Source organism: Punica granatum, chromosome 7 (genome assembly GCF_007655135.1).
Source record: "Punica granatum isolate Tunisia-2019 chromosome 7, ASM765513v2, whole genome shotgun sequence".
Taxonomy (NCBI): domain Eukaryota; kingdom Viridiplantae; phylum Streptophyta; class Magnoliopsida; order Myrtales; family Lythraceae; genus Punica; species Punica granatum.
This window is the reverse complement of record NC_045133.1, coordinates 10,145,998-10,171,901: the sequence shown is the minus strand read 5'-3', so window position 1 is coordinate 10,171,901 and position 25,904 is coordinate 10,145,998. Positions and strand designations below refer to the sequence as shown.

Genomic DNA, 25,904 nt, shown 5'->3' with positions numbered 1-25,904 from the left:
TTACACAATATGATAATAGTGTCGAAAAGATTAAAATTCGAGTTCATGAGAAAGAAAAATAAAAAGTGAGCACGAATGAGTTTGCAATGTACTAGGAAGTTCCCAAGGATCAAATTCGTAAATGCTTATCACAGCGATAGCATCTGAATTGGTTTCGTGCCCGAGGACACCGTTCTGTAGGCAGCTCCTCGCCGTTTGGTTGATTGGCGATATTGAAACCGAAGAAGGTATATCTCACTTGTGCGACATATGGACAGTACAGTTTTACGAGTTTATCTCATCAATCGTACCAAGTACACGATACACCACTAATTGGCCACACGGGTACTTTGCCTAACGTAATTTCATTTTATCAGAGTATTAATCATTTGGTTTTAATCTAGTGGCGTCGCCCACGACTTTGAAGATCATCACACAATATATTTAGGCTTCTGCGGGTAGCTCTAACTCAAGAAATTCGACCTATCCACATCCAATTGGGTCTTGAGAAATCCCTAAAACTCAGATTAGGTACTCGAGAGGCTTTAGTGAAATTCGCTACTTTTCACTACCTCCTCAATAATAACGGGAGGCTTTGGCTGACATTCCACACTGCTACTCCATACATTGCAAATCACCTATTGAAGATCACTGGTGCGAAGAGTCTCGCTCACCTATCCATGTATAGTCCCGTTCACCTATCCATATCTACATGAGAGAGACGGCAACAATACATACTCAAGAGAATGAATTCACAAGAAGAGGCTAGAAGATCCGGTTATTGATGGTTTGACATCTCCGTGACAGTGTGGTTGTTGAGCAAAACCATAGGACCCTTGCCAGTTGCCATGCTGCTGCTACTAACGGAGTTCCTTGCCTCTGCCACCACTCATCGGGTGTTGCAATTCTATGTCTTCCTCTACTACTTTGATCCCTCGCAGTTAGATCTAACACTTTTATTGCAGGCATAAAATGCATTTGCGGGAGAGGGAGAGATCTAACTGGAAGGAAAGGTAGATGGAGTGACTTTATGAAGGTATCTAGAGCTCCCAGCTCATACCTAGAAACATAAGCATGTAATAAATCAGTTTTATGCAAGGAAGATGCAAACCCTATATAAGGTGAAAGGGCTTGACAACAACAGATACATCATCATCCAACAGCTTTGCAGATGAATAATTATAGCTATTAGAAATACATTTAACGGTACATACTCACAGGGCTCCAGCAACTGCATTCCCAAGGAAAAAAGCACGACCAATGTGAAAATGGTACGCTTCCCTGGAAGCAGCAAAAACAAATCATGAGTAATAAATTCATTTAATCCATCCACCACAGAATTATATACATATATATATATATAGAAAGGGCAGATATGCTAGAGAAGGGTGCTTACGCAGTCCCTCAGCATCAATTGTCATGATTTACTTCAGAAATAGCTCACCAGCAAACCATGTCCCCCTCCCTATTGATATGATCGTGGCTATAAACAATTCAAATCCCTTCAAATAGAATAGGCAAAGAGCTCAGAAGTTTCTTTTAGAATTTCAAGTCATGAGCTCTTTGCCCTGTGTTTGCAGCTCTGCTTTGGTGAGTGGCTATTATTGCCACTTATCCAAAAAAAAAAACACAGAGAGAGAGAGAGAGAGAGAGAGAGAGAGAGAGAGAGAGAACTAACAGCTGGGAAAAACACAGCTTTTTTTTTTCCTTGATTGCAAAACCAAGGAATAAACTCTACGTAGAGACAGCAGGCACATTTTGAAAGTAAAACAACTGTGCATACACAACTAATACCTGCGTTGTGCCATCAGTTGAGTTAGCACTCAGTGACAGTGCAAAAGCCATGAAACACCACCACCAACAGCAACTCCGCTATTCCCACCATACCCATGATCCTGCAAATCTCAGTCTTTGAGAACAAAGAATATAATATGACGAAATTTGTAAAATGTAAAAGTAAATAGCAAAATACAACTCAGACCCAGGGTGCTTGATAATTCTGCCCTAAGCTGTGCCGGAATATTAAGCTAGTACCGATTTTATCTTACCCACTCAGTTTCTACATCCTTTATTTAAAATGAAAAGTAGCAGGACAGAAGCACCACTAAAAGCAGGTTCCTGGAGATTTAGCTTCTGTTTTAACAATATACTCCGCTTTACTTTTTTCAAACATAAGCTGGATTGAACAATCAAGGCATGCTAGCCCGAGGCACCAATTACTTTCACCAATCCTGTGGCTTGAGGAGAAATGAAGTTTACATAGAAGATCTTCTTAGTTACCAGGAAAACTGGATGTACGGGGCCAATCCCAAACTATACAGCAAGCACAGTATAAATACACCCATAAGTGTGACCAATTTCTGCTCCTAAGTCTGCATAATACAAGCACCAGAGAAAATATTATGGCATTATAAGTGCAGCATCTTTTAGCACCTGACATCAACTGAAACAAACTTGGAGAAGAGGCAAAATAGTTATAGGATAACCAAATCCACAAGTACACCAGTGGCTGTAGACCCGCAAGCTATACATTCCAACTACAGCATTTTATATAGAATCACTATCAACATAAAGACTAACCTATATGTCGTATAATTCCTATGTATAAGGGTCAATTCTCTACTTTGATCAATAAGATGAAAGACTAATCAATATCATAAACTGACCAGGAAATATAAGAAGTTTGACCAGGTACATTGCTACCAGGTCCAGCAAAATAAAGGTATGCTGCTATGTCTCGAACTCAACTGATAAATAGCAAGAGGACCAGATAAACCAGTATGCTTTTTCTGAATATAACGATCCTCCTAGGAAATGTACTTCGGCAAAATCCTATCCCCTATAGCACACATGTTTAAGGTGCCTGCATATGCATTTAGTACATTAATTGCCTTAAACCATTCTAGATTTGCCATTTTGACCAGACTAGGCATCCAAATAGCAATCTTACTATGACTCAACCATCCTATACAAAATCCACTTTCAATTGAATGTACTCCTTCATATATTAAACTAACATGATAATCCCTAAAATAACCACCAAAAGTAACGAAGGCAACAGTTAAAACAGCAGAGGGGTAAAGTGAATCACCTGTGTAATTGGCTTTACCTAAGTCTACAGGATAAAAAGGACTATGCAGTGTCCCAAACAAAACATGACATCAACAGTGTTTGATAAACACAAGTTCGAATGAATAAGCTGCCCGAATCCTTTAATCTCAATTTAACCCATTACTGTTTGGCAATCTCAGTTGTTGTATGTCATATTTTGACTTTTCTTGCAGTAAAGCCATGTTTGAATCTTTAAAATATTTTATCATTATATTTGTCATAGTCCAAAGCTACAAAATAAGGCAAGTTCCGCAACTGAGAACTCAGCCAAACTTACTTATAAAGATACAGAGAAAACCAAAAAAGCAGAGGGGCATCGAAGAAGCCATCATCAACGAATTATGAGTAATGCACATAACTGTCAGTATTTTGTACCAGTGCACAGCCGATTGCCTTCGTTCCATCATTTTGCTCAACGAAAAACTCAGAGGCAGCCATGCTCGCAGCTTTCAACAGCACTCTGCTGTGTGGGCACTAGGCAGCATTCACAACTTGGAATTCACAACTTGGAATCCCTTCAAAATTTTAAGGTCACCCTCCTGCACGACTCATAAAGTTGAAAGCTCCAGTGTCTGAGCCATAAAATGCAACGAAACGAGCAGGCACTAGGCAAGATCATCGGGTGACAAGCCATCCTGGTTTTATCAGGATATCCCTCTTAAAGTCACGTCCCGTTACTGAAGTTGACTCGCCTTGACGACGAAAACACTTATAACAGACGATGGTATCGTCGGGATACATAGCAAAGAGTTTGGTCCCAAGGCGGGCTCGACAAGAATCACACAGGCTCTCATCATTGATCTGTACATGCCGTGATCTTTCCTCTAGAACTGCCAACCTCGCATCAATGTCTACAGCTCGAGAAAGGTTATGTACAATTTGCCCTTGACGATGATGATGAATCCGAGCCCTGAACATTCGTAGTATTGTATCTGAGGCAAGTTGGAGGGGCATTTCTGGTGACAATGTCTCCAGAACTTGTAATGGGTCAAGAGATTCTCCATGATTGTGAAGAAGGCGGACAGCTGCCTTAAACATGGGTGCCTTACCATCTTGTGGGTCCAGATACATATCAAGTAACCTAAGATGATGATTATCAAATTATATGTATGTCAATAAAAGAAGCTCAATATGATATAAAATATGTATAGCATCATAAAAATATTATAAAGATGCTAGTACTGGAGCAAGAAGGGAGATAAATATACTGCATATAGGCATCAGGTCTGCCAATTTCAGCACAATATTGCTCAGCAGCTTCGCTATCCTCCAGCTTCAAGGCCAAAATTTGAAGCACCAACGTCTCTTGCCCCAGTTTTCTGTAAAGAATAGCCTTCTCCAACCATAACTCTGAATTCTCAATCAACTCAAGAACCTGTAAGGGATCATAGAGGTCTGATGATTGCAAAAATATCTGCAGTCGCTCACGGACAGGACTTTCAAAGATTGCATCCGTTTCAGACTCATTAGAGTTCATCTCTCCTGGATTAACCCCAATAGATATTGAAGAGACGACTTCTTCAACAGTCTCCAGTGCTGACTTGGCAAGTGATAGAGCATACATTGTGTGGAACTGAGTGTCATTAGAGTCTTGATCTTCAATCAACCACTGGAGGTACCTCTGCCGTATTTCAATCTTTTTAGGGTCAATTGCTGCAAGCACTGCAGCAGGCGAAAGTTGTTCCTCTCTTTTCTCTGATGTCAAGACCTTAACTGCAAGTACCTGGTCGATGTCTGCAATCTATTTAAGGGGCAATATAGATTAGCTATCATCTGAAATATTTAATGCATTCCCAAATATGTAGTCAACTAACAACAAATGCAAACATACCCAATAAAAATGCTGCAGAACCAGATCCTGATCGGAGCACTCCTCTAGAATCTTTGATGCTTCAGTTGCAGCAATCTCTTGAGCAGAAAGACTGGTTACCGTAGTAGTCTGACCATTCTCCATTACATGGTCTTTCCGTGGACCGGAGGAGTAATTCCTGGCTAGAATGCGCCAAATAGCTAAAGCCTTTGAATTCATCCCTTTATTTGCATATAAGAAAGCAAGCGTCCTAAGATGCCCCGTTTCATCTAACAAATTCTCCAGTTCTTCCACAACGCAATAGTTCTCAGAAGAAGCCAACTTTTCCATTTCGCTCACCAAATTTAAGGCTCTGTAAAGGTACATAAGAAGTGTGTCCACGCCTTCCCTCACAGATAAAGTCAAGTCTTTATTCCGAGAAGCCTCTAGATACCTACAGAATATCAATGAGAAGTGCGTTGCGAGTGAGTCTCGAGAGAGGGCATGCATAACCATAGGGGAAAAACCAAAGATGAAGATAGAAAAGCAAAGAAATGTAAAACCTTATCATGTTCCTAATAGCAGACTCCAATAAATCGGCTCTGTTGGGTGGATTCAAGATAAAATGATCATCAACAGCAGTTTCGACACCTGCTTTCCTAAGAAACAAAGCTCTTTGGATGGTGACCAACCCATTGTCAACAACTTCTTCAAGAGGCGCTGGAGGAGGATGCAAACCCCAGTATCGGTTTCTAGGAACCAGCAATGACCAACGATTAGGGTCCCGCATTATAAAGGGGAAAACTTCGGAAGGCTGCATTGTCTCTGACTGCAAAAAGTGATTCACTGCTTCCTCAAAATGCAAGTCAAACAGCAGGAGGAAGCCCACTTGAGCATGAACAAAAGATAGCACATCCTTTGGCATTTCATCTTCATGTTCAAGCTCTTCTACAAGGGTGATAGCTTCCTTGAAGTTCTTTTTCCTCAGGAGTTCTTTGATTTGCTCTTCATAAGGTACTTCCAAATAACAAAATACCTTAGTGGGTGTTGCTACAAAAATCAAATTCCCATTCCCGGTGTCCTCTTCGGTAACAAAACAACCCCCAACACCGTCTCCGGCAAACATTACAGTCTGAATACACCTCCCGGATTTCTTATGGTACACATCCATCTTCCCATCCCTCACAGCAGCAACACAAGAAGATATCTCCGTTACTGAATCAAGGCCATGTCGAAACACCAAGCTCCCACCGACTGGTTGCCCATTAACATCGACCATAACCCCGACATTGTCCACTACCAACAAGACCCTCCACTCCTTGCGCAATAAATTGAGCCTAGGTGGATTAGACGAGTCTGGTAGTGTAAATATTACACCGCTCTGCCCCGTTACGCAAGAAAACATGCTGTAGCCATTAATCGTACCGACAATTATGGAATCGTCCACCCACACCATTGTCCTAACCCCATCGATAGCCTGGATCTCTTTCAAGATCACAAATGAACCACCCGAACTATTAAGCTCTCCCATAATCAATCGCTTACCGACGACTACCGCGAAAACGTAACCACTGCCCGGCTGCTGTGCTAACTGGTCCGACTCTCTGATCTTCACGCCATTCGCTCTGATCCCGCTTCCGAACTTCTGCAAAATCCGGGAACTCGAACTGGAGCTCTCGGTCGGGTGATCGAATAAATTAGAGCTCGCGGTTCCTCCAGCGCTCAGGCACCTCCGGGCGATGACAGACACTCCTTTTAACGGAGCGACCTTCTTCGCCGGCTGTAACAACAGTCGATCAACCAAGAAAAGGAACCCATTTGCGAGAACAAGAACCTTGCCGGCCTCGGAGAGCACGTGCAGGGACTCCACCGGCGAGTCTTGGACGATCGAAACACTCCGGAGGAACGAGAGGTTGTTGCCTTCAGTGAGCTGGAGCAAGACGAGGGCTCCGGATTTGGTGCCGATGTAGATTAGGGTCTGGGAATCGGAGGGGGTGGAAGCGGCGACGAGTGAGCTGATTTGGATGTTGGGAGTGGCAGTGGACAGGTCGAACTGAGCCGAAGGTTCGACGACCGTCCGGGACTTGGCCACTGCCATCTGCCGGAGGGGTAGAGGGATCAGAGGGCAGAGGCCGAGGGAGGAGACGGAGATGGCGGCGGAGGGAGCGAGGGGACGCCGCGCGGAGATCGAGAGGCCGAGAAGAGTGGGGTTGGGGTCGGCGTAGCTCCGAGTACGAACAGAACGGGAAATAGATTGGACTTTTCCTTCTACTTTGGACGAATCGAAAAAGAACCCCTCAACTTTCTCGAATTCAAAGAATAAGCCCTTCAGTTTCCGTCAGTTTACAAATTCGGGTCGCTGACATTTGACCATGCACGGCGACGATCTCGATTCTGACTCTTATGCGGAGTTTTTTTGGTAAAAGAAGTAGAAACTTGAGTTTATAGAGTAAAAAATCAAAATATATTATTCTCAAGAACGGTATCCAAATCTATAATTGACTCTATAAGCAACTTAAAAAGGCATAGGGAATCTAATTCTCATAAAATTCTCTCATTTATGTAGAGTTTCAAGATAAGTCTATTTGACAATCCTCAACTTATGATTCAGAAACTCAATTGAACCCCAACTAATCTAGTCAAGTCAGGTAGGTTCATTAAGGAGTAAACTCTTCCAGCGTAGATTTTCTATATTCATAAGGTTTCGAACCCGAGACCTTACATAAGCAGAACAAGCGACCGCTTGAACTAATCAATATTGGTTGATCAACCATCTCTTCAACTCTCTTCATTAATATATACTTTTTTTTCATTTTTTTAAAATTTTGATTATATATTTACATTTTTATATTTCCAATGAGACTTTCACAATTTATTTAGAGACATTTATTGAAGAAACCACTTCCAATGCTTTTTATTTATTTCTTATCTTTTGTATATAAAATAGTAAATTCAACTATATCATTTAAAAAAACAAAAACTTCAAATGCACGAGCAACATGTGGGTTACATTACTAATAAATTTATAATTTCTTGTAACTTCACTTTTTCTCTGCAAAATCGATGTTTAGAAACTACTAAATGAGAAAAAGAGTTATTTAGCATCAGTATAAACTAACCAATTTACTTGCATGTTGCGCAGAAATGTTATTCATAGCATAAACTTGTATATTTTATCATTTAACTAGTCTTCTTGTCCACACAATACGCAGTCCTTTTTTATATATTTTTGTTACTATTTTATAAAAATATATTTTAGAAATACATTGAAATAATGGCTTTTAGTTTTTCTTAGTTGATATTTCATAAATTACATTTTACGAACTTAATATTAACGATAGAGAGCATGTAAAATGTAAGAGCATTAAGAACATTTTTAAATTAATACTGTGGCATGCATTACATTGTTTCTTTTTTTCCTTTTTCCATTTTATTGTACTTCTAATTGATCAATTAAAAACATAATAAGTAATATCGCATTTACCACAAACGTTACAATATTATATGTTTGTAATTTGTCAAATATAGAGTTTCTTTTTTGGTGAGCAGGTATTTTAGAGATTTTTAACAAGGTCTTCTTAGGGGTCATGTGTCCTATATTACCCTTTCAATGACTCTCTTAATAATTTAGAATCAGGTCGCAATCCCGCACGATGCTACCGGTCAAATAATTTCTTTGATTATTAATTTGAATTTTCAATAATATAATTAGAAACCATGACCATAATAGACCTTAAATAGCTCGCTAGTTTTAAGTAGACAAACTTTTTTTGGATAAATAAGTGAATAAACTTTACTTGTAATAGAATTTTGATATTCAATAAAAGCATCTCTTCGTTACAGCCAGGTCAACCAAGCAAGTATTAGCCTCGGTCAACAGATTAGCTTAAACTTGTGTCAACTATTAAAAAAATATTTCTAAAATCATAAATAAAAAGATAATACTTAAATTGGTGATACATTTAAATAGGCCATACCTATGTGCGCTGGTTTTAGATGATTTGGTGTTGTGATTGAAGAGAGATTTTTCCCTCAGTGAACCGACCTTACTTGACCTATATTAATTGGATTTGTTCGATGTTCGAATATTAGGTGGTGTTGCTCAAAAAAAAAATTGTCTACTTACATTAAATAATAAATTAAAAATGAAATTAAAAAAATATGTTGAAATCCTATGCTTGAAATAAACTTTTAAAAATTAAGGATTGATTCGGCTCAAACCTAAATTAATCAAGTTTGTAAGACATTAGTGGTGTCCCAAACAAAAGTTTATATACGTAAATAAAAAAATTGAAAATTAAAAAGTTTAAAAATTAAAAAGAAAAAAGAAAAGAGGAGGTGAGGTCCCGTGGGTGGGGAAATCCACCCCACTCGCCCTGGTGACGGACGCAGAATCATTTCTTTACTAGGGAAATCGCTTAGGTCGATGCCGCAGGTCGAAAATGTCTTTTGGTCAATAATTAGAAAAGACATTTATTCAAACCTTCATAGATCTGCTACAAACCAAAAATACGTGGTATATTTATAAATTTTATACAATTATTCATCGAATGATTTTTTATTCGAACCATAATCCATATTATAATTCCAATACATATATGATTTCTGGCCATACAAATAGCTTATTTAGAATTTTTGGTACGAACTTAAATTACATCTAACTTTGGAGCTCCCAAAATTATATATTTTAGACTAATATGAAAGAGAAATAGAAAACCAAAATTCCTGAACTTTGTCCTGTTGCAGTCTCTCAATTCCATGATCTTACCCTTCATATCGATTCATTCTTTCTAATTTGTCTCTAAAAAGGATGAAATTTACTTTAACGTGTTTCTTCAATTTGGGATTTTCATATATTAATTAAGGCGTACATAATTTAAAGCATAGTTATTTTTATTTGAGTTAGATGTTAAAGTATATAAATTGAATGAGAAATTATACTAAATTTATATACCCAAATAATCTAAAAATTTTACTCTATGTATATCATAAGGTTTTATTACAAATGAAATTGAATTTATAATAAAACTGAATCAATGTTGAAGCAAAATGGAATCCCCTTAATGACCATTCGTACCGGTAATATTAAGTGTAAATACTAATTCGTACAATATTTTAATTTGAAAATATATAAGGTGTGACCGTACTATATAGTAAGTATAATAAGTTACAAAAATACATAATATGAACGCACATATTCTCTCGCGGTATGCCATTTTAGTTTCTAATAATTCATAATTATTGACGTGAGATTTCAATCGGTCATAAGGGAGGCCGCTAAAGCCTAGTACAATAGTAGGGAATAAAGAGAAATAAATTGCACATAAGTCCCACCGATAAATGATTGAACTCGGGACCTTTTGGTTCAGGTTAGCGCGATTTACGTCACTAAGCTAAGGCCCTTCCTCATTGACGTGAAATTATTATTATACTTACGTATGCATAGGGCTTATAATACATCTTCTTTGTCCGTATCATATTCAATATGTATGATAATTTTACATATAATTATGTTGTTTTTATCTAAATCCCTATTTACTATATATGATATATATACTCTCGTATATGATATTATTTGTAATGTAAATTACAGGAACTTTGTAAAGTAAAAAGAAAATAAAGAATGTAAAGGATCCCTTAAAAAACTGGAGGATCTGAATACCCGAGCCAAATCGAATCTATTCGAGTTTTTTAGCACCCAATTAGGTATAGGGTCGTTCTATGTCCATTTTCCGGTTTTTGGATACAGGTTAAGGTTTCAAAATTTTAAAAACCGAACCAGCCCCGAGTTTATTTAGTTTATGTAATTTTTTAAATATATTTGAATAAAGTGATGCTTGTTTATTGCCCTTGAATTCTTATTTGGGGATGTTCGTGTGTTTGAATTATGAAAAAGTATGAGGTTTTTGTGGAGTAAATATTGTTAGTGTAAGACGCATGTTCTTCATTCAGCTTCTAACGGGATGCTCTCAGTGCTGTTAGGTGATATTGTAGGGTTCGCATTATCCCGTTTCGTTTTTGTTTGAGTTTTTTATATTCGGGCTCTGCTCCATAATCTACCTAAAAAATATATTGTTAGTGTAAAGATAATAAGTTATAGAATGGATTTACTCATTGAAATTATAAGAAGATTTGTAGCAAAATAACATATTTTTCAGTTAAATCGGTGAACTTGAGAATCGGTTTGAGAAAATCGTACTCGCCATGTGTCGGTTTTTCATCGAGTTTGGTTTCGATTCTCGATCTTGAAATCCGTGAAAACGCCACCAACATTGTTTTCGGTTGCGTTTGGTTTCATAGTAGGATTTTAAAATCAGATTTTGATTTTGATTTTGAGTGGTATAAATGGGGTCCACCTTTGACTTTGTATGTGTTATGTTGTTTTGTTGTGGAAAAAAGTGATATAAATGGAGCCCACTCTTTGACTTGTATGACTTATTTTGTTTTATAGTGGGTAGAGTTAAAGTTAGAATTGTGATTCTAAAATACCATCTTAAAACCAAACAAGCTTATTAATATGAAATAATAAAAAAAAGAGAAAAAAACACCCCAAGCGAGTGGCAAACTACCACTTGCTCGGCCTGTGGGATCGACGGACGAGTTTTATGTTTTACTATAATATAATAATATAATGTAATTCTTTTATATTTTGGGTTCATTATTCTTGACAGGCAAGCATTGATTTTTTTTTCAAATCTCTCCACCTTAACTTACAATTTACGATCTGATTAGTTCTTGTTTTACACTGAGCTAAATTAATGCAAATCTTGGAAAGTTTTCTTCATCGTAGACAGGATATTAGTGCAATATCTTGGAAAAGCCAACCATGAACTTAGTCTATGGAGATGTTTCTGGGGGCGCGTGATGCTTGAAAACGAATTAGCGTGCAGTTAATAGATTCCTACGAAGCTCTCCAGATTCCTGGGAAGCTTTCCAAATTCACCAACATGCTGAATTTGGCAGCGTTAGGAACTTAAGCACATGGATTAATATTGACAGATGAAGCTTTAAACGCTAATATGCCTGTTTCTAGATACATAAATTTAAAGGCAAACAATTGGAACAGACTATACACGAAGCAATTTGGAACATATATATTGTGGAATAAGCCACTTTTTCGATTGGCATGCTATGCAATTATTTCACTGTTGTTCAAATTTCCATAGACCAGACAAGCTTCGTGCATGAATTCGTACCATAACCAGACACCTACAGGTGAAGAAAAGCTCATGAAAGGCGAGAAACTAATTAATATAGACCCTCAGGATGAGCCATTTTCTGCATGGCAGTCGGAGCAAGCATGATGAGAAGCAATTCAGTGTTGGAGTTTATGAGGCAATATTAGAGCTAAGCTAATTATAACAATTCTTGAATGAGGTATTCAACTCCGGGGATGAATCATAATTATTTAAGTTATATGACTCTTCTATTAGTATAAATTCTTCTTTTTTTCCATGATAACTTTTATATTGGTAGTACTTTTGTTAGATGATTAATAGATATTATGTTTTTAAATTTTAAAAAATAGGATGATCACTCCATATTAATTATTGTTATTATTCTTATTTTTGTTTAAGAATTATTTTCTCTTACTAAATTAGAAAGACAATCTTTTTTGGGTGAACGAGACAATTTTTAAAAAAATATATACTATGACGTTAGTAAGACTTTCAAATTTTCTTTCCAATCCCACGTATCGTGCGGGTCGTCATCTATCAAGATAAGTAAAAAAAAAAATAAAAGGACTATGGAACAGAACATGTTTTTATAGCGAGTTGTCACTGCACTGTATTTCATTTTTTGTTTGCTGATAATGATAAATCAAGAGAATTGACATAATAAATAAGCATTTTCATTTTCTGCATCATTTTAAAGGGTTATTTATTTCTGTGCAAGATCCTTGAAAAAATAACAAAGGAATTATACATTTCGTTAATTGATTATGTGAAAAAAGGTTGCGGTCTTCCATACGTCCCATCGAGATTCGACTCCTTTGCGACTATAAAGATTTCTCGTTAATCACTAAGAAAAACACGACTTTTGTATTTTTTTTTCTAAATATAGTACACTTTTTGGAAAATAGCATAAAAATGCACGATTTTTGCATTTTTTTTTATAAATATAGCACAATCTTTAGAGAGTAACACAAAAATGCACGACTTTTATACTTTTTCCTAAATATAGCATGACCTTTAAAATATAGCACATAAAGGCATCACCTTCAGGTTTAGTTGCACATCTAGCATGTTGTCAATTACTCCGTTAGATTGTAACGATAATAGCTAATGTGGAGCTAACGATGCTAGTGGTAGAACATAATTGGATAAGTAGACCCCATTGATTTTTATTTAATTAAAAAATAATTTTTAAAATTTTTAAATATTAAATGAAAGCAGGATTCAACTTAGTAAGAAGAAAATGGGGAAGGGGTCGACGGTGATGGCTACGCCAGTAGCTACCATCTCATAATTGGGGTCGTCGATCGCAACATGACCCCAATAATGTTGGTGGTGGCCATATTTGGGGCACCCACCACTGAAATCAAAAGAGCCTCGAAATTGGGGGTATTTTCATTTCGGCGATGAGGGCCCGATTGCGCTCCCCGCAGTCTACAATATGCTCCTTTTTTTTAGTAAAAAAAATCTTCTTTTTTAGTTTTTTAATTATTTTTTAATTAAATAAAGATATTTGGAACCCCACTCGCCTAATCATGTTACGTCACGAGGCGCCATTAGCTGTTACCATTACATTTGACGAATAATTGACGCCATGCTAGAATCGCAGCTAAACTGAAGGTTGTGCCTTTCTGCTCTATTTTTTAAAGATCGTGCTATATTAAAAAAAACACAAAGGTCGTGTCTTTCTGTGCTATTCTCAAAAGGTCATGCTATATTTAAGAAAAAATATAAAGGTTATGCATTTCAGGACTATTCTCTAAAGGTCATGTTATATTTAGAAAAAAATATGAATGTCGTGCTTTTCTGGCTAATTAACCCTAAGATTTATCCTGTGAATTTACCAGGACGAGCGTCGATGGGCTGCTAATAAATCGAGCTTAATTTGAGCTCATCGAAACTCAATTAGGACAAATTGCAGGTCTAATTGGATTGTTTATTGCATCAATGATCTTTTCTTTTCTTTTTCACGTGTGCAACACTTGATATTCGGAAGTCCAACAGATCCGATTAATTCAGATTCGAGCCGAATCAATGGTTAAGAAAAAAAGCTCTCTCAATTATAAATTTTCTCCATTTGTATATGTACAAATCACGGTTTGCTGTCATATAAGACCGAAGGTTAGGGTACTCTAGCTCCTTATTCTGCCAATGTCAAGCCGAATAATCTCTATGCTACAAACACTAGTTCGGAATAATCGAGTTAGGAGAAAGACGAGGTTAAACCCGATATAAATTTGCACCTTCAAAATTATCATTGTCATATCTAGTATGCCTAGACGCTCTGGACTTTTTTTGTCTTAATTACAACTCTTTCTTCTTCAGCTGATGGCTTAGGTCTAACTGTAGAAAGTGGCACACATGCTAGTAAGTCGACTTATCGATACTGGCACTTTCTCACCCCACGTACCGATATAAAATCACTGAAGAATGCCTCTCACCATCATTCAACGATTCAATAACTGATAGCTAAATAAATAAATAAATAAATAAAAGAATATATAAAAACCATGATTGACTAAGGGGGCATGTTGGTAGAATGAATGATGATACACTTGGCCTGCAAAATTTGTGAAAGGGGACCCATGACATGGAGGGAAAGAAGGGGCCATAATTGTAAAACAACATATGAACAAGAATTACAAAAACATTTATAAAAAATAAACTACAAGAATTTGGTAAAAAAGAGAAAATGGTAACAGCTAAAGATTGTTTGAAGAAGAAAAAGAAAAAAGGAACAGAACATCTGCTTAAGGGGTCTGGTGGCTATATATTGGCTATGTGAAAAGGGTGACGACATCTCTCCGGTAGCCTCTGACCATAAGGAGCCTCGGTACGTTCTCCACCAGCAGGTCCATGTACTCCATGTAGAAGTAAGCCGGGTGGTTCAAAGGCGGCGGTGGCAGGCTCACCAGCACCACCGCTGCCATCCTCGAGTACCTCAGTATCGTCGAGTTCAGCTTCAGTGTCGTGTATAGGAACTTCTCCACCTGCTGCTCGTCCACCACCACCGTCTTCCCGTCGGCCATCAGTGGCCGCCCTTCCCTCCTGGCCACCTCCTTCATCTCCGAAAGGTAGTCTGCAATCCGCCCCTGGGCGGCATTGAAGGCATCAAATGACTCGTCCGGCTGGCCCCCGCCGCTGCCATCCACATTCACGTCCCACGATTTCATTGTTACCACGATCACCTCCGCCTGCATCCGAAGATCGTAGAGGAACTTCTTCACATCAGCCTTAAGCTCCTCGGCATTTGAGTCTTCCTCCGCAATGCAGAAGACCTGAATCTTGCAGCTCTCAAAGCTCTCCTTGGTGAGGAGGAGCTGGGAGAGGAGAAGCATGAGACCCCCATCTCGGACAATCCAGTACAAGTCTATGGTCCCATACTGCCTCTGATACTCATTTGGCCACTCATCGAGGCCCTTGACTATGACCACCGCCTTGTTTGCAACTATGCAGTCGTTGATAATCCCCACAAAGGTGGTGGGAATCTCAGTCAGGTTCTCTCGGCGCCAGATCTCAGGGTATCGCATGACAACTATGTTGGGCTTGAGGTTACCAAGGCCCATTGTCTGGACAATGCCCCTGAAGCCCTCGGACATACTCGGGGCAACCACTATTTCTGCCACTCCCTCACAGTTCTTATAGTCAATGTAGGTGCCAAGCTGCTTGCATGCAGCCTTTGCATCCTCAGCACACTCGTGGTAGTCGCCATCAAGTATGGAGACAAAGATGGACATTCCTCGACCTTTCTTCTTCATGCAGTTAGCAAAGTCTGCGAGCTTGGGATGGCATGGCACATTCTCAGGAAGCTTCCCCCATGGTCGACAGAATATAAGTGGAATCGGGTACCAGTTCTTTGGGTGCACTTGGCTTGCTGCAAACATTATAAGATTGATTAACCAATCACCAGATGTCCATGCGGTTGACGGGGAAACCATGTTTCTAAATAAAACATGCTGCCGAATCATGAAATCAACAAGAATGATATATTACTTTACTACATATTGCTTCCGTCCCTTGAACTAAAAAGCAAATGCATTTTCTTGGGACCCATGTCAATGAAGAAACCCTCTTAACGACATTACTATTCAAGAAATGTACTTCAGGTTTCAAGACAAATTATTGTTATTTATGCATATGTACCTCGGCAAATATTTGGTTCAAAATGTTTTCAAAATTACGATACTGAAAAGAATTCCACAGGAAGGGAGGGAATATTGATAAAGAAAATTTCCTAACTGCCAACATGTCATGCCAAATGATCTGATTGCCATCCAATGCCCACATTAATGTGGAAAATAATAAGGACTATTAATTCCATAACCACCTCACAAATATCAACCAGTTCAAACTAATCATCAGAAGCAATAGTCAATGGTGTGAATAAGCAGTAAGTCACGGATTTATCATCAAATGCAACGTGAAGGAAGAAACAAGTCAAGAAATTCCTGGATTCTGGGGTTGAGAATTTGTTACACCCTGTTTGGTTTTGCAATCGAGTTTTTATATACCTCCTAGTGAGCGAAGACTCCGGAGCGCTAGTTGGAAATAGGCACTCTTGAAACCATCACCCCAGTCTCCAGCCTTTCCTTTGATGCTGACATAGTAATATATAAGACTTGCAAGGGCAAGTGACACCACTGTGAATGACCATGAGATCAAGAACATAATCACTGCAACCAAGAGCAAGCAATAACAGTTATGATGCTATAGCAAATGCACGCATATAATTGTTGAGTATAACAGAACATATGAACAAGCACCGCTTACACGAGCTTCAAATAGAAAGTAGAGCCATAGAATCTGATTTACATTCGCCGCTCAAATTTAAAGTAGAATATGCATTAAGGAAGAAGCATACCAACACAGAGTGATGCTCCGAGTAAAGAGAGGCTCCAGTGGTGAAATTTCCACCTAGGACGCCAGCTGGGGGCATCTAGAAGATCCAGAAGGAAACAGGATAAGTTCACGCCCGCGTAACACAGCAGGAAAAACATGGTTATAGTCGGGGTGATAAGGTCCAGATTCCCAATTACGACACACCCAATGCAGATAAATGCTGTGAAAAGGGTAGCAATATAAGGTTCACTTCCATCTGCTACTTTGAAGTAGTTGAGAATGGGAAGAATATCATCATTAGCTATAGCAGCAAGCAGGCGCGGGGCTCCTGTGAGAGACTGGAGAGCTGCACCCAGAGTTGAAAGGACAATTCCAACATAGATGACAGCTGGGAAAGGCCAGGCAACTGTAGCTGTAAGCAGCCTGAATTACAATGCCGAGACAATATTTAGTACCTCATTGAAATGAAAAACACGACTCTTATTTTAATGTTGCAAAGACAAGACAACATAGTGTTATAGTAAGTATAAACCTGCCACAACTTGTTGATTTATGGCCAAAGTTGGGATAGCTGGCTGATCTTTAGGTTCTTTTCAAAAGATTTATTTATATGATCATAGGCTCATTTTTATTTCTGCAGTGGAATTTCTTTCTGGACAACATTGCTATTTTAGAAAAGATTAAGAGCCAAATTATGTCAAGGTCCCCATGATTCAGGAGGCAGATGAAGCAGTCTCTTCTCTTATTAAATAGGGCAAAAAATATTTATTTAGTTCTGAGCACGCTGGGATGGGCAGTGATTAGAATACCTGTCTGTCAAGAGCGTCCGTCTGGTTGCAAGAGCTCCAAACAATAAAACGGAGACCACATATAGAGCAGAAGTTGTGAGAGTAGCAGCAAGTGTTCCGATAGGTATTGAACGCTGTGTGTCTTTCAGAGAAGCCGATCGATTGGAACCAGCCATAATTCCAGTCACAGCAGGGAAGAAGAGACCAACCATCGCACTGCATGCATGAATATAATTGGAGTTAGAAAACCCTCAATATATATCATAAGATCCAAGAAACATGCAAGAAAACATGTCAGCTCATCAAGGAAACAACCTCCAACTTTTCCAACTAAAGCTGGAATAAAAATGATGTATAAGATCTAAATTCAGAATTTTGCTGCTCCAACGTTCTATAGAGCATTTTCTTTCACGCGCATTTACAGGTCTAACCCATAATTATAAGAATTGGAGGCTGAGCCAACTTAATTGCTACTGGCTATAGAACATAAATTTTTATAAATGGCTACCACTGAAACATACACAGACCTACTGATCAGACTATAGAAATAAATTACCAGATTTTAGCATAAGCAAACTGCCAGATGTCTAGGGTGACATGTTAATACCACATATCATAAAGACTGGTACATTCACAAATACTTATGATGACTCCCCAAGTTTGACCCACTCATGGCCCATGCATATAACAGTTTCTAAGGTGTTGGAGACTTTGTTATCCACTTAGTCCAATCAAAATTGAAGGCTTTCACAAAATCTGGTCTATTAAAGGAATTTCTTATACTCCATGGTGAGGAACAGCTTGAGGCGCCACCATGGTAAATAGATATATTACCACATTGTTGCACAAATAAATATTTGCACACTTAATGCATATATTAACATATTACACCCGATATAGAACAAATGCCTCACTTGAAATTCCATTCCACTTTTCCTTCAGGGTCAGGAATCCCCGCATTGTTGGTATTCTGATAATCAGAACTCCAATTATCTCTGAAGGTGCTTAAACTCAAGCCAGTAATTCCTTCTGTAACATGTGAAGGAAAAGAGTGTCACTCCAGGTTGCACTGTTAGCTAAGATGTACATCAATTGATGCAGAAAAAACCATTTCTCAGAAACTACACAATATTGACTTAAAATGCCAGTTGCCTGCGTGCTGTTTATTGAACCTGAGAAACCAGAAAATTGTGGTGGAGCTTTAACACAGTGGACCGAAGTATATAGTTCCGGTATGCATTTATATAAATCTGATATTTGGAACAGATATACCCTCCATAAGTGCATAAGTGCCTTGAGCATCGGCATAAGCAAAAGCTCATTCACCTAATTGCATGATATAATTCTAGAGTGGATCTTTTCAAGTCTTAGACAAACGGATCGTCAATTATGTCCACAAATTTGTTGGAAAGTATCTTTCTCCAGTCATAAGCCACATAACTGACACTAAGTGTGTGTATGCAAGAGGAAGACTTACTGAAGGATGGAGAACCTCACCTACAGGATCATTGTTCCGACATAACATAATGCCCACAAATATGCAGAATATGGATAACAAAACTGGTATCAGGAATGCCGGTGCCACTCGATTGATCATTTTCACACCACCAAAGACAATAAAGCATAGAATGATTGTTATAACTATCCCGTAAATTTGTAGATCATGGGAACTTGGACTCTCAATGGGTGGAACTACTGTGCCATTAACTTTTGTAATAGTCTCTGCATTGAGAAAATAAAAGGCTTTAGTCACCAGATTCTGTAATTGACAAGCCAAATTAAAAAAAAAAACAGAGATCAGAGTCTACATTTAATATCCGCATAAGAAAAGCACAAAACAAGAGTAGACAATAGAACAAGCAAATAGGAATTACACAGGACCAAAGTAAAAGAAAGAAACTAAAGTTCAAAGTCTGAAAAATCTCAAGGAAATATGAACAGCGATCAAATACAGAAAAATATTGAGCAGTGACTAACGAAATCCTAGGCTTAATCAAGTTCCATATAGGGGCAAAAACCAAAGCTTCCAACTCCTTTAGACCAACCACAGGCTAAAGTCTTCTTCAACTACAAGCTCAACATTTGCTAAATACAAGCTTGACCACTTTTGACCTAATACAGCTTGTCTAAACTTCAGTAACTTCATCACAACAGACAAGGTACAAGGGTCAAATGTTTGCAAATTTAACAAATTTTACCTCTAAAAATTCCAGCAGCTGGTACAGCCTTTAGAAAGGTCTCAACAGCTCCCAATACGTACCTAGTAGTAAAAGCATGTATTTAACGACGTTGCGCAGAAACAAATGACAAAAACATATGTTGGACGTTTGCCATGGCCTTAAATCCCTTGTCTCTTAGCCTTGAACCAAATACTACAAATTGTCATGAAAAGTATTAAGTTAATAGCATCCACTCACATAGCTCCAGCAATGGCATTCCCAAGGAAAAAGCACAGGCCAATGCTTACACCAACCTCAGGGCCCAAAGCACGACCAATGAGATAATATGGTCCCCCACCCTGGAAGCAGTAAAAGAATGAATAAGCAAATCCACTGAATCCAGACACCACCATTTTAAGTTGAACTGCAACTGTGTATTCTGAAAAGGATGTAATAATGCAGTAACCATTTGCTGAACCATATCCAAAGACTAGCCAAAAAAGCCTCCGAGGCATTGCAATCAAAGTTCACAACACATATTTGCAATAAAAATTATGCTGGAGAAGAAATGCCTTCACAGCTCTTCAGCTCATAATTTCTCACTTACAATAGGAGCTTACTGGTTAAAACACAACCCTCCTCATTGATATGACACCACATTAAACCGATAAAAAAATTTCAAATACAACAGAAAAATGATTAAGAAGCTAGATATAGAAATTATATCCACATAATTCTTCTAACCTGTAAAACGAAGGCATGGCTCTATGGAGAGAAAGGAGGCAAATTTTAAAGTAAAAACATTTATTCATGCATAACTGATACCTTCATTGCACCATTAGTTGCAATAGCACTCAGTGACATTGCAGTCAGGAAAGTGCACAAGCCACAAAATGACACCAGTGCCAGTGACTCTGCTATGCCCCCCATACCAACAATCCTGCAATTTCCAGGGATTTAAAGGGGAATTACAATAGCAAAAGATTAAAAAGTAAAGGGTTAATTGCAAATTACCCCTGCACAAAGTCATAAAAAATTTCCTACTTAATTTTATCACAAGATTAACCAAGCAACGACCCCCAAGGGTCAATGCAAGTGGATAGGAAGAGCTTATGCTTTATGGGTAGTCCACGAGATCGTGGGCTACATTAAAAAACGAAGTTCACATAAAGTATCTTCTTAGTTACCAGGAAAATCGGATGTAATATATGATTCCCAAAATATTCTGCAAACATGGGACAAATACACCCATCATCGTGCCCAATTTGAGGTCTGGAGTCTGCATAAAACATACACGAGAAAAACGAGAGCATTTAGAACGATAGCAATGATCAGCATCTGAAATTAAGTTAAAACAAACTCATGGAAGAGGTGAAATGACTATAAATATATAGACCAAAAGAAGAAAAAGAAAAAGTCGACAGTACACCAGCAATCTATAGATTCCAACTACAGCACTTCCGATTGTTTGGTTTTATTTCCATCAGAATCCAATTTTTCCTATGGCTAAGACTCAGCAAAACTAAGATCTAGCATTGGTGAGAAGATGCATGATTAGTAAGTGTAATCCACCTGGGAACTTAAAGAATTTTGATGAAGTAATACTGGTATAAAGTATGCCGAGACAGGTGTAACATGGTACCAAAGGAACGTCTCAAAATCTAATAATGGTATCAAAAGGACTAGTTATGACTTTTCCCTATGTATAGAACAGATCCTCCTTATGGTGCACTCTATTGAAAATCATATTCCTCAATAAGATGCACATCTGAAGGAATTTTTATCTGTGCATTAACTAGAACCACCATCTCCCGCCTTCTTCAATTTGCCATTTGAAAATGATTTCCATAGTGAACCAATACAAATGAAATCCTTTCTTCGTTAACTGATCTCTATAACTCTTGCCTTACATGATAGTTCACACAACAATTGACAGAGCATGCACAGAACAATAGTTCATTATCAAAGCATTGTTGAAAAATATATCGAAACAGTATATTTTATTTTCAATATCATTTAAGGATTAATCAATTGCAACTATGATGTAGCTGGTCTGATGCTCATATCCCCGCCTTCTACTCTCTTAATAGCACAATGAGCAGAATATCACAATTGCGAATTTTATGCTTCATCTAATACCAGACAGAAAATGAGGTAAAGGATAAAATGCATCAAAGACATGGGAAGAGTTTGACAAAACATCCTACCTTTCGATGACCATGAGTAATGGAAATATCTTCACCATCTCTAGGACTGGAAGGTGCCGCAACCTGCTCCCCTGTCATACTGAAGTATCAAGTTACATTCAGATCAATCAAAACTAATAATTAAATAAGATTTGAGTTGTGAAAGTTTTGGAGTTAAACGGCCTGCTATATTGTCACAAATATCAGTTATGACCCATCAGCAACCTCTGATACCAAAAAAGTGGATATAAGGAGCCAAAATTATAGATTCATATTAGAGATGGAAAATACAAATTGGACAGGTTCTACATACAACTTTAGCATCTAAAACTTACAATGTTATAGAGCCAGGACAATAAAATGAAGTGATAAAAGGGATTCTTTACCTCTTGAGGCCAAGAATATTCACAAGGGAATCAAAACCAAACAATTCCAGTTTGGATTCTCTTTGGGGACCATTGGCATTGGTATGAGAAGGAGAAAGTCCTTGTCCCTTTTCATCTGGACCTATTTCTGCTTGATGGCCCACTTTAATATTCCTGCAACAGCAATCAGCATTGTTAAAGTATAGCTGTCTTGCTTAATGGACATAATATCAAAGTCATTCATTTGTTGTAAGTACGACATGTTAAATTAAGACATTATGAGATTGTGCACTTAATATATTTCAACCAGAAAAAACTAGATTTTTTCTCTGGTTTTCACATGCATTCTACTTATTATTTTTGTACTGGAGAATTGGATCAACAGAATAAACAATCAATACCAGCAAATCTGGAAATATAGCAACAAGATTATAATAATTCAGACATTATCAAAATTTTCTCATTCATAATAAATTTTTTATCAATTAAGGTCACATTTTATCATCTTCAACATAACCTAATGAAATATAATCTACTAAACTGTCAAGCTCTTAATAACATTAAGATCCTCTATATGTAATCCAGATTGGTTTTAAAAGTTAAGGAATTCAAATCGGCTGAGGAGCTGCTATAATTACCCAATGGAAGGAGATAATGTACTTAATAAACCTGGTTGGAGGTTGTATGAGGTTACATACTGTCTTTGGGAAAGGAGGCATAAGAGAAACTTGCAAATGAGACCCAGGCCCTGGCCATGAATTTATTCTTGGTATGAAAAATGATACCAACAATCAATTTGTTGATACTCTCCATGTACTAAACTAATTAAATTTCATCTGAACTAACTTATGGGTAGATACTGTAACATGGACAATCCGCTAACTAAAGCTTGGACCAACTACACATGGCATACAGGACTGGTTTAAATAATAAAAAATTCATAGGCCAGAACGTTAAAAAGAGAGCGATCAAGAGAAAGTACAGAGGCTCATTTCTTTTCTTAATAGTGAACGTGTCTGAGGAAAAGAGAAGGGGGAAAAGAATGAGAATTGCTTACATGCTATTCATGGCAGTTTCACCCTCCAATTTATTCATATCTCTTTTTAAGTTATATAATATAATAATGATTTAAAGGATATTTTTAGTCATTCGAATGATAAATATCTGAACTCCGAAGTGGGATGCCATGTCTTCCTCTATATGTTTTTCTTCATTTTCCTTGTAAGCACCAGAACTCTTCTAAAGTTCCGTCTTCTGTTTCACATATAATTTACGAAGAATATAACGGATATAATATATGTGTCAATAAGCAAAGTATAACAATTTTTCACCAAACTATATAAATTTCCACTAAAATAACCCATATTCTTTCGGACCACCCAGTGTCCCATAATTTTCCCAAAAGTAAAACAGAGAACACCATGCCCAGGGAAACAATAAGATCCCTCCATATGTATCTCCATATTTTCTGACATAGAGTACATACAATGAACAGCAAGCTCTTAAGCACCTACAATCCCCACTGCCATACATGCATCTTAGCATATATATAATATCTGAAGGGTGCCTTCCTGTTTCTCTCATGCTTCCTTCTAAAAACTCCTTGCATTTCAAGTCTTTTTGTTTTCACAACCCCACCAAACACATAAGCAAAACATTACAAAACATGTCTGCCAATAACCCGGTGTAGCTAAAGAAAGCATAGTGGACATCAACTCCAAGATCCCAATCCTAGTAGCACAGCTGAACTCTCTTGCATTGTGGAGATGCCTGCAACATGGATCTGGCAAACCTTTCCTTAACTGTCTGTGAGGCCAATAAATCTCATGACCTTTTGGAGTTGCATGTACTGATCACATGCCACATTAGGGAGGCATTTGCCTTCTTTTTATAGCTCGACTCATTAGAGGAATGAGGGATAGGACATATCTACTTCCCAAGGCATCTGGGGCTTATTTTCAACCTGGATCAACCCACTACACCTAACCCAGGACGGCACTAAACATGAACACTTCTGTGAAACTAGATCTGCTCACACGTGCTGATCAGTATTTGAAATAGGAATGAGCAGAGAAGGCAAAAAGCAACGAGATTGTTAGAAATTGCAAAAATAGACAATATCAAGCAAAACCTCAATTCACCGGCCACACACTATAACCAATCAACCTACTCTCTGCCCTATCCAAATTCCCTACTTTCTCACTTCCTCCTCAGCAACCAAAAGACGGGCATTTCTATCAACACTATCAAGTCCACAACATCGGGATAGGCCAATGCCCGGAGATACAACTACTAATCCCGACACTAAAAATCACCTATTGAAATTCACAGTTGCTCAACGGCTCATTAGAGAAATTCTTCCTCTCATGATCCCTGGACAGATTAACTATTTGTATGCATCTGCCGAATCGCAAAGAGATTCGTTCATCTATCTATATCTGACTGCACCACGCAGGACCAATTTCGAAATGAGGGAGTGTACCTAAGAGTAGGCTCGCGAGAAGAGGAAGAAGATCCGGGATCTATGGTAGACATCTCGAGGACGGCGCGGTCGTGAGCCACGACCGGACTGTACTTCCTCAGGCCCTGCTTCTGGTGCTGGTGCAATTCCTCGTCCCCGCCCCCGCCCCCGCCTTCAATATCGCCATTGTCCATCCTCCCCCACTCGGATCTCGAACTTCCGCCAAAGATCTAAAACAAAAACACCGCCTGATTGAAAACAATGGATCCAAAGCGGAAGAGCTGACCAACGGTAGCAACAGGAAATGGCAGCGAGATCGTTACGCCGGCGAGAGAGAGAGAGAGAGAGAGAGTCTTTGTCTTTGAATTGGAGAGGAGAAGGGAAGGGACGAAGAAGGAAAACGGGGAGAAAGAGAAAGGACGATTGGACCTCACGCGCGTTTCAAACGCTTGGTCGTGGGTCTGTCACCTCGACAGCGATCAAGGCTCTCCAGGTTTTTTCAGTTATTCTTAATTTCAATTCGCATCCCAAAGTTTTCTCTGGATCTCAATTTTGCCCCTATCATATTGTTCCTCAGCTGCCTCGAGTAAGTTTTCCTGTTATGTCATTTACCTCTGTCATCATAAATCGGCACCCAAATCGAAACCCCCATTAAAATTGATGATCGAAGTAGAGAGATGAATTGAGAAAAGAGACTTAGCGCAATGATCTACCATCTCGTTTGTGAACTAAGATTTTACCGGTTCAATTCTCGTCAATAGAACTTCTCGTGCCCTATTATTTTGCATTTTCCTTTCCGTTTACTGGTCTCTTTGGCCTCCTTTTGTGGCCAAATAAAAAGAAATAGAGCAAAGAATTAGAGAGATGTAATTTTATTTTACGTTACTTCGAATTCAAATGGGTCCTACTGCAAACATTTTTTTTCTTTTTGTCCAGTTAACAACACTATATGACACCGTCGTTCCGTTTTATCTTTTTCATCTCTATAAATTGTGTTCGTTGATATGCTTTAACGTAATAAATATTAAGATGACACGGTAATCAATAGGTCA

At 38.2% G+C, this 25,904-nt stretch overlaps 2 protein-coding genes across 14 annotated transcripts; both read right to left on the bottom strand.

Moving 5' to 3' along the window:
• Positions 1-483: 483 nt before the first annotated feature.
• LOC116213210 (vacuolar sorting protein 3) lies at positions 484-7,125 on the bottom strand. Of its 11 annotated transcripts, none has more exons than XM_031548063.1 (9): positions 5,443-7,125; positions 4,922-5,333; positions 4,299-4,831; positions 3,466-4,171; positions 2,260-2,351; positions 1,774-1,874; positions 1,376-1,481; positions 1,194-1,260; positions 484-1,039 (listed from the first exon to the last, which is right to left on the bottom strand). In XM_031548063.1, exons 1-4 carry the CDS (start codon positions 6,975-6,977, stop codon positions 3,706-3,708), a joined length of 2,946 nt encoding a protein of 981 aa, XP_031403923.1. In that variant the 5' UTR covers positions 6,978-7,125; the 3' UTR covers positions 484-1,039; positions 1,194-1,260; positions 1,376-1,481; positions 1,774-1,874; positions 2,260-2,351; positions 3,466-3,705. The 11 variants fall into 11 exon arrangements, with proteins under 11 accessions (XP_031403923.1, XP_031403917.1, XP_031403922.1 ...); XM_031548057.1 differs by having other exon boundaries at positions 3,450-4,171; positions 5,443-6,977; XM_031548062.1 differs by having other exon boundaries at positions 1,198-1,260; positions 5,443-6,977.
• A 7,425-nt stretch (positions 7,126-14,550) lies between these two features.
• Positions 14,551-25,299, bottom strand: LOC116213812 (cation-chloride cotransporter 1). 3 transcript variants are annotated; one of them, XM_031548889.1, is made up of 13 exons: positions 24,874-25,299; positions 22,413-22,565; positions 22,048-22,126; positions 21,028-21,119; positions 20,666-20,780; positions 20,099-20,199; positions 19,880-19,941; positions 19,179-19,403; positions 18,596-18,710; positions 17,703-17,897; positions 16,916-17,316; positions 16,566-16,727; positions 14,551-15,928 (listed from the first exon to the last, which is right to left on the bottom strand). In XM_031548889.1, the coding sequence occupies exons 1-13, from the start codon at positions 25,044-25,046 to the stop codon at positions 14,832-14,834; spliced, it is 2,970 nt and encodes a 989-aa protein (XP_031404749.1). In that variant the 5' UTR covers positions 25,047-25,299; the 3' UTR covers positions 14,551-14,831. The 3 variants fall into 3 exon arrangements, with proteins under 3 accessions (XP_031404749.1, XP_031404751.1, XP_031404750.1); XM_031548891.1 differs by lacking the exon at positions 24,874-25,299 and having other exon boundaries at positions 22,048-22,118; positions 22,413-22,554; XM_031548890.1 differs by lacking the exon at positions 24,874-25,299 and having other exon boundaries at positions 14,832-15,928; positions 22,048-22,253; positions 22,413-22,553.
• Between the last annotated feature and the right edge of the window lie 605 nt (positions 25,300-25,904).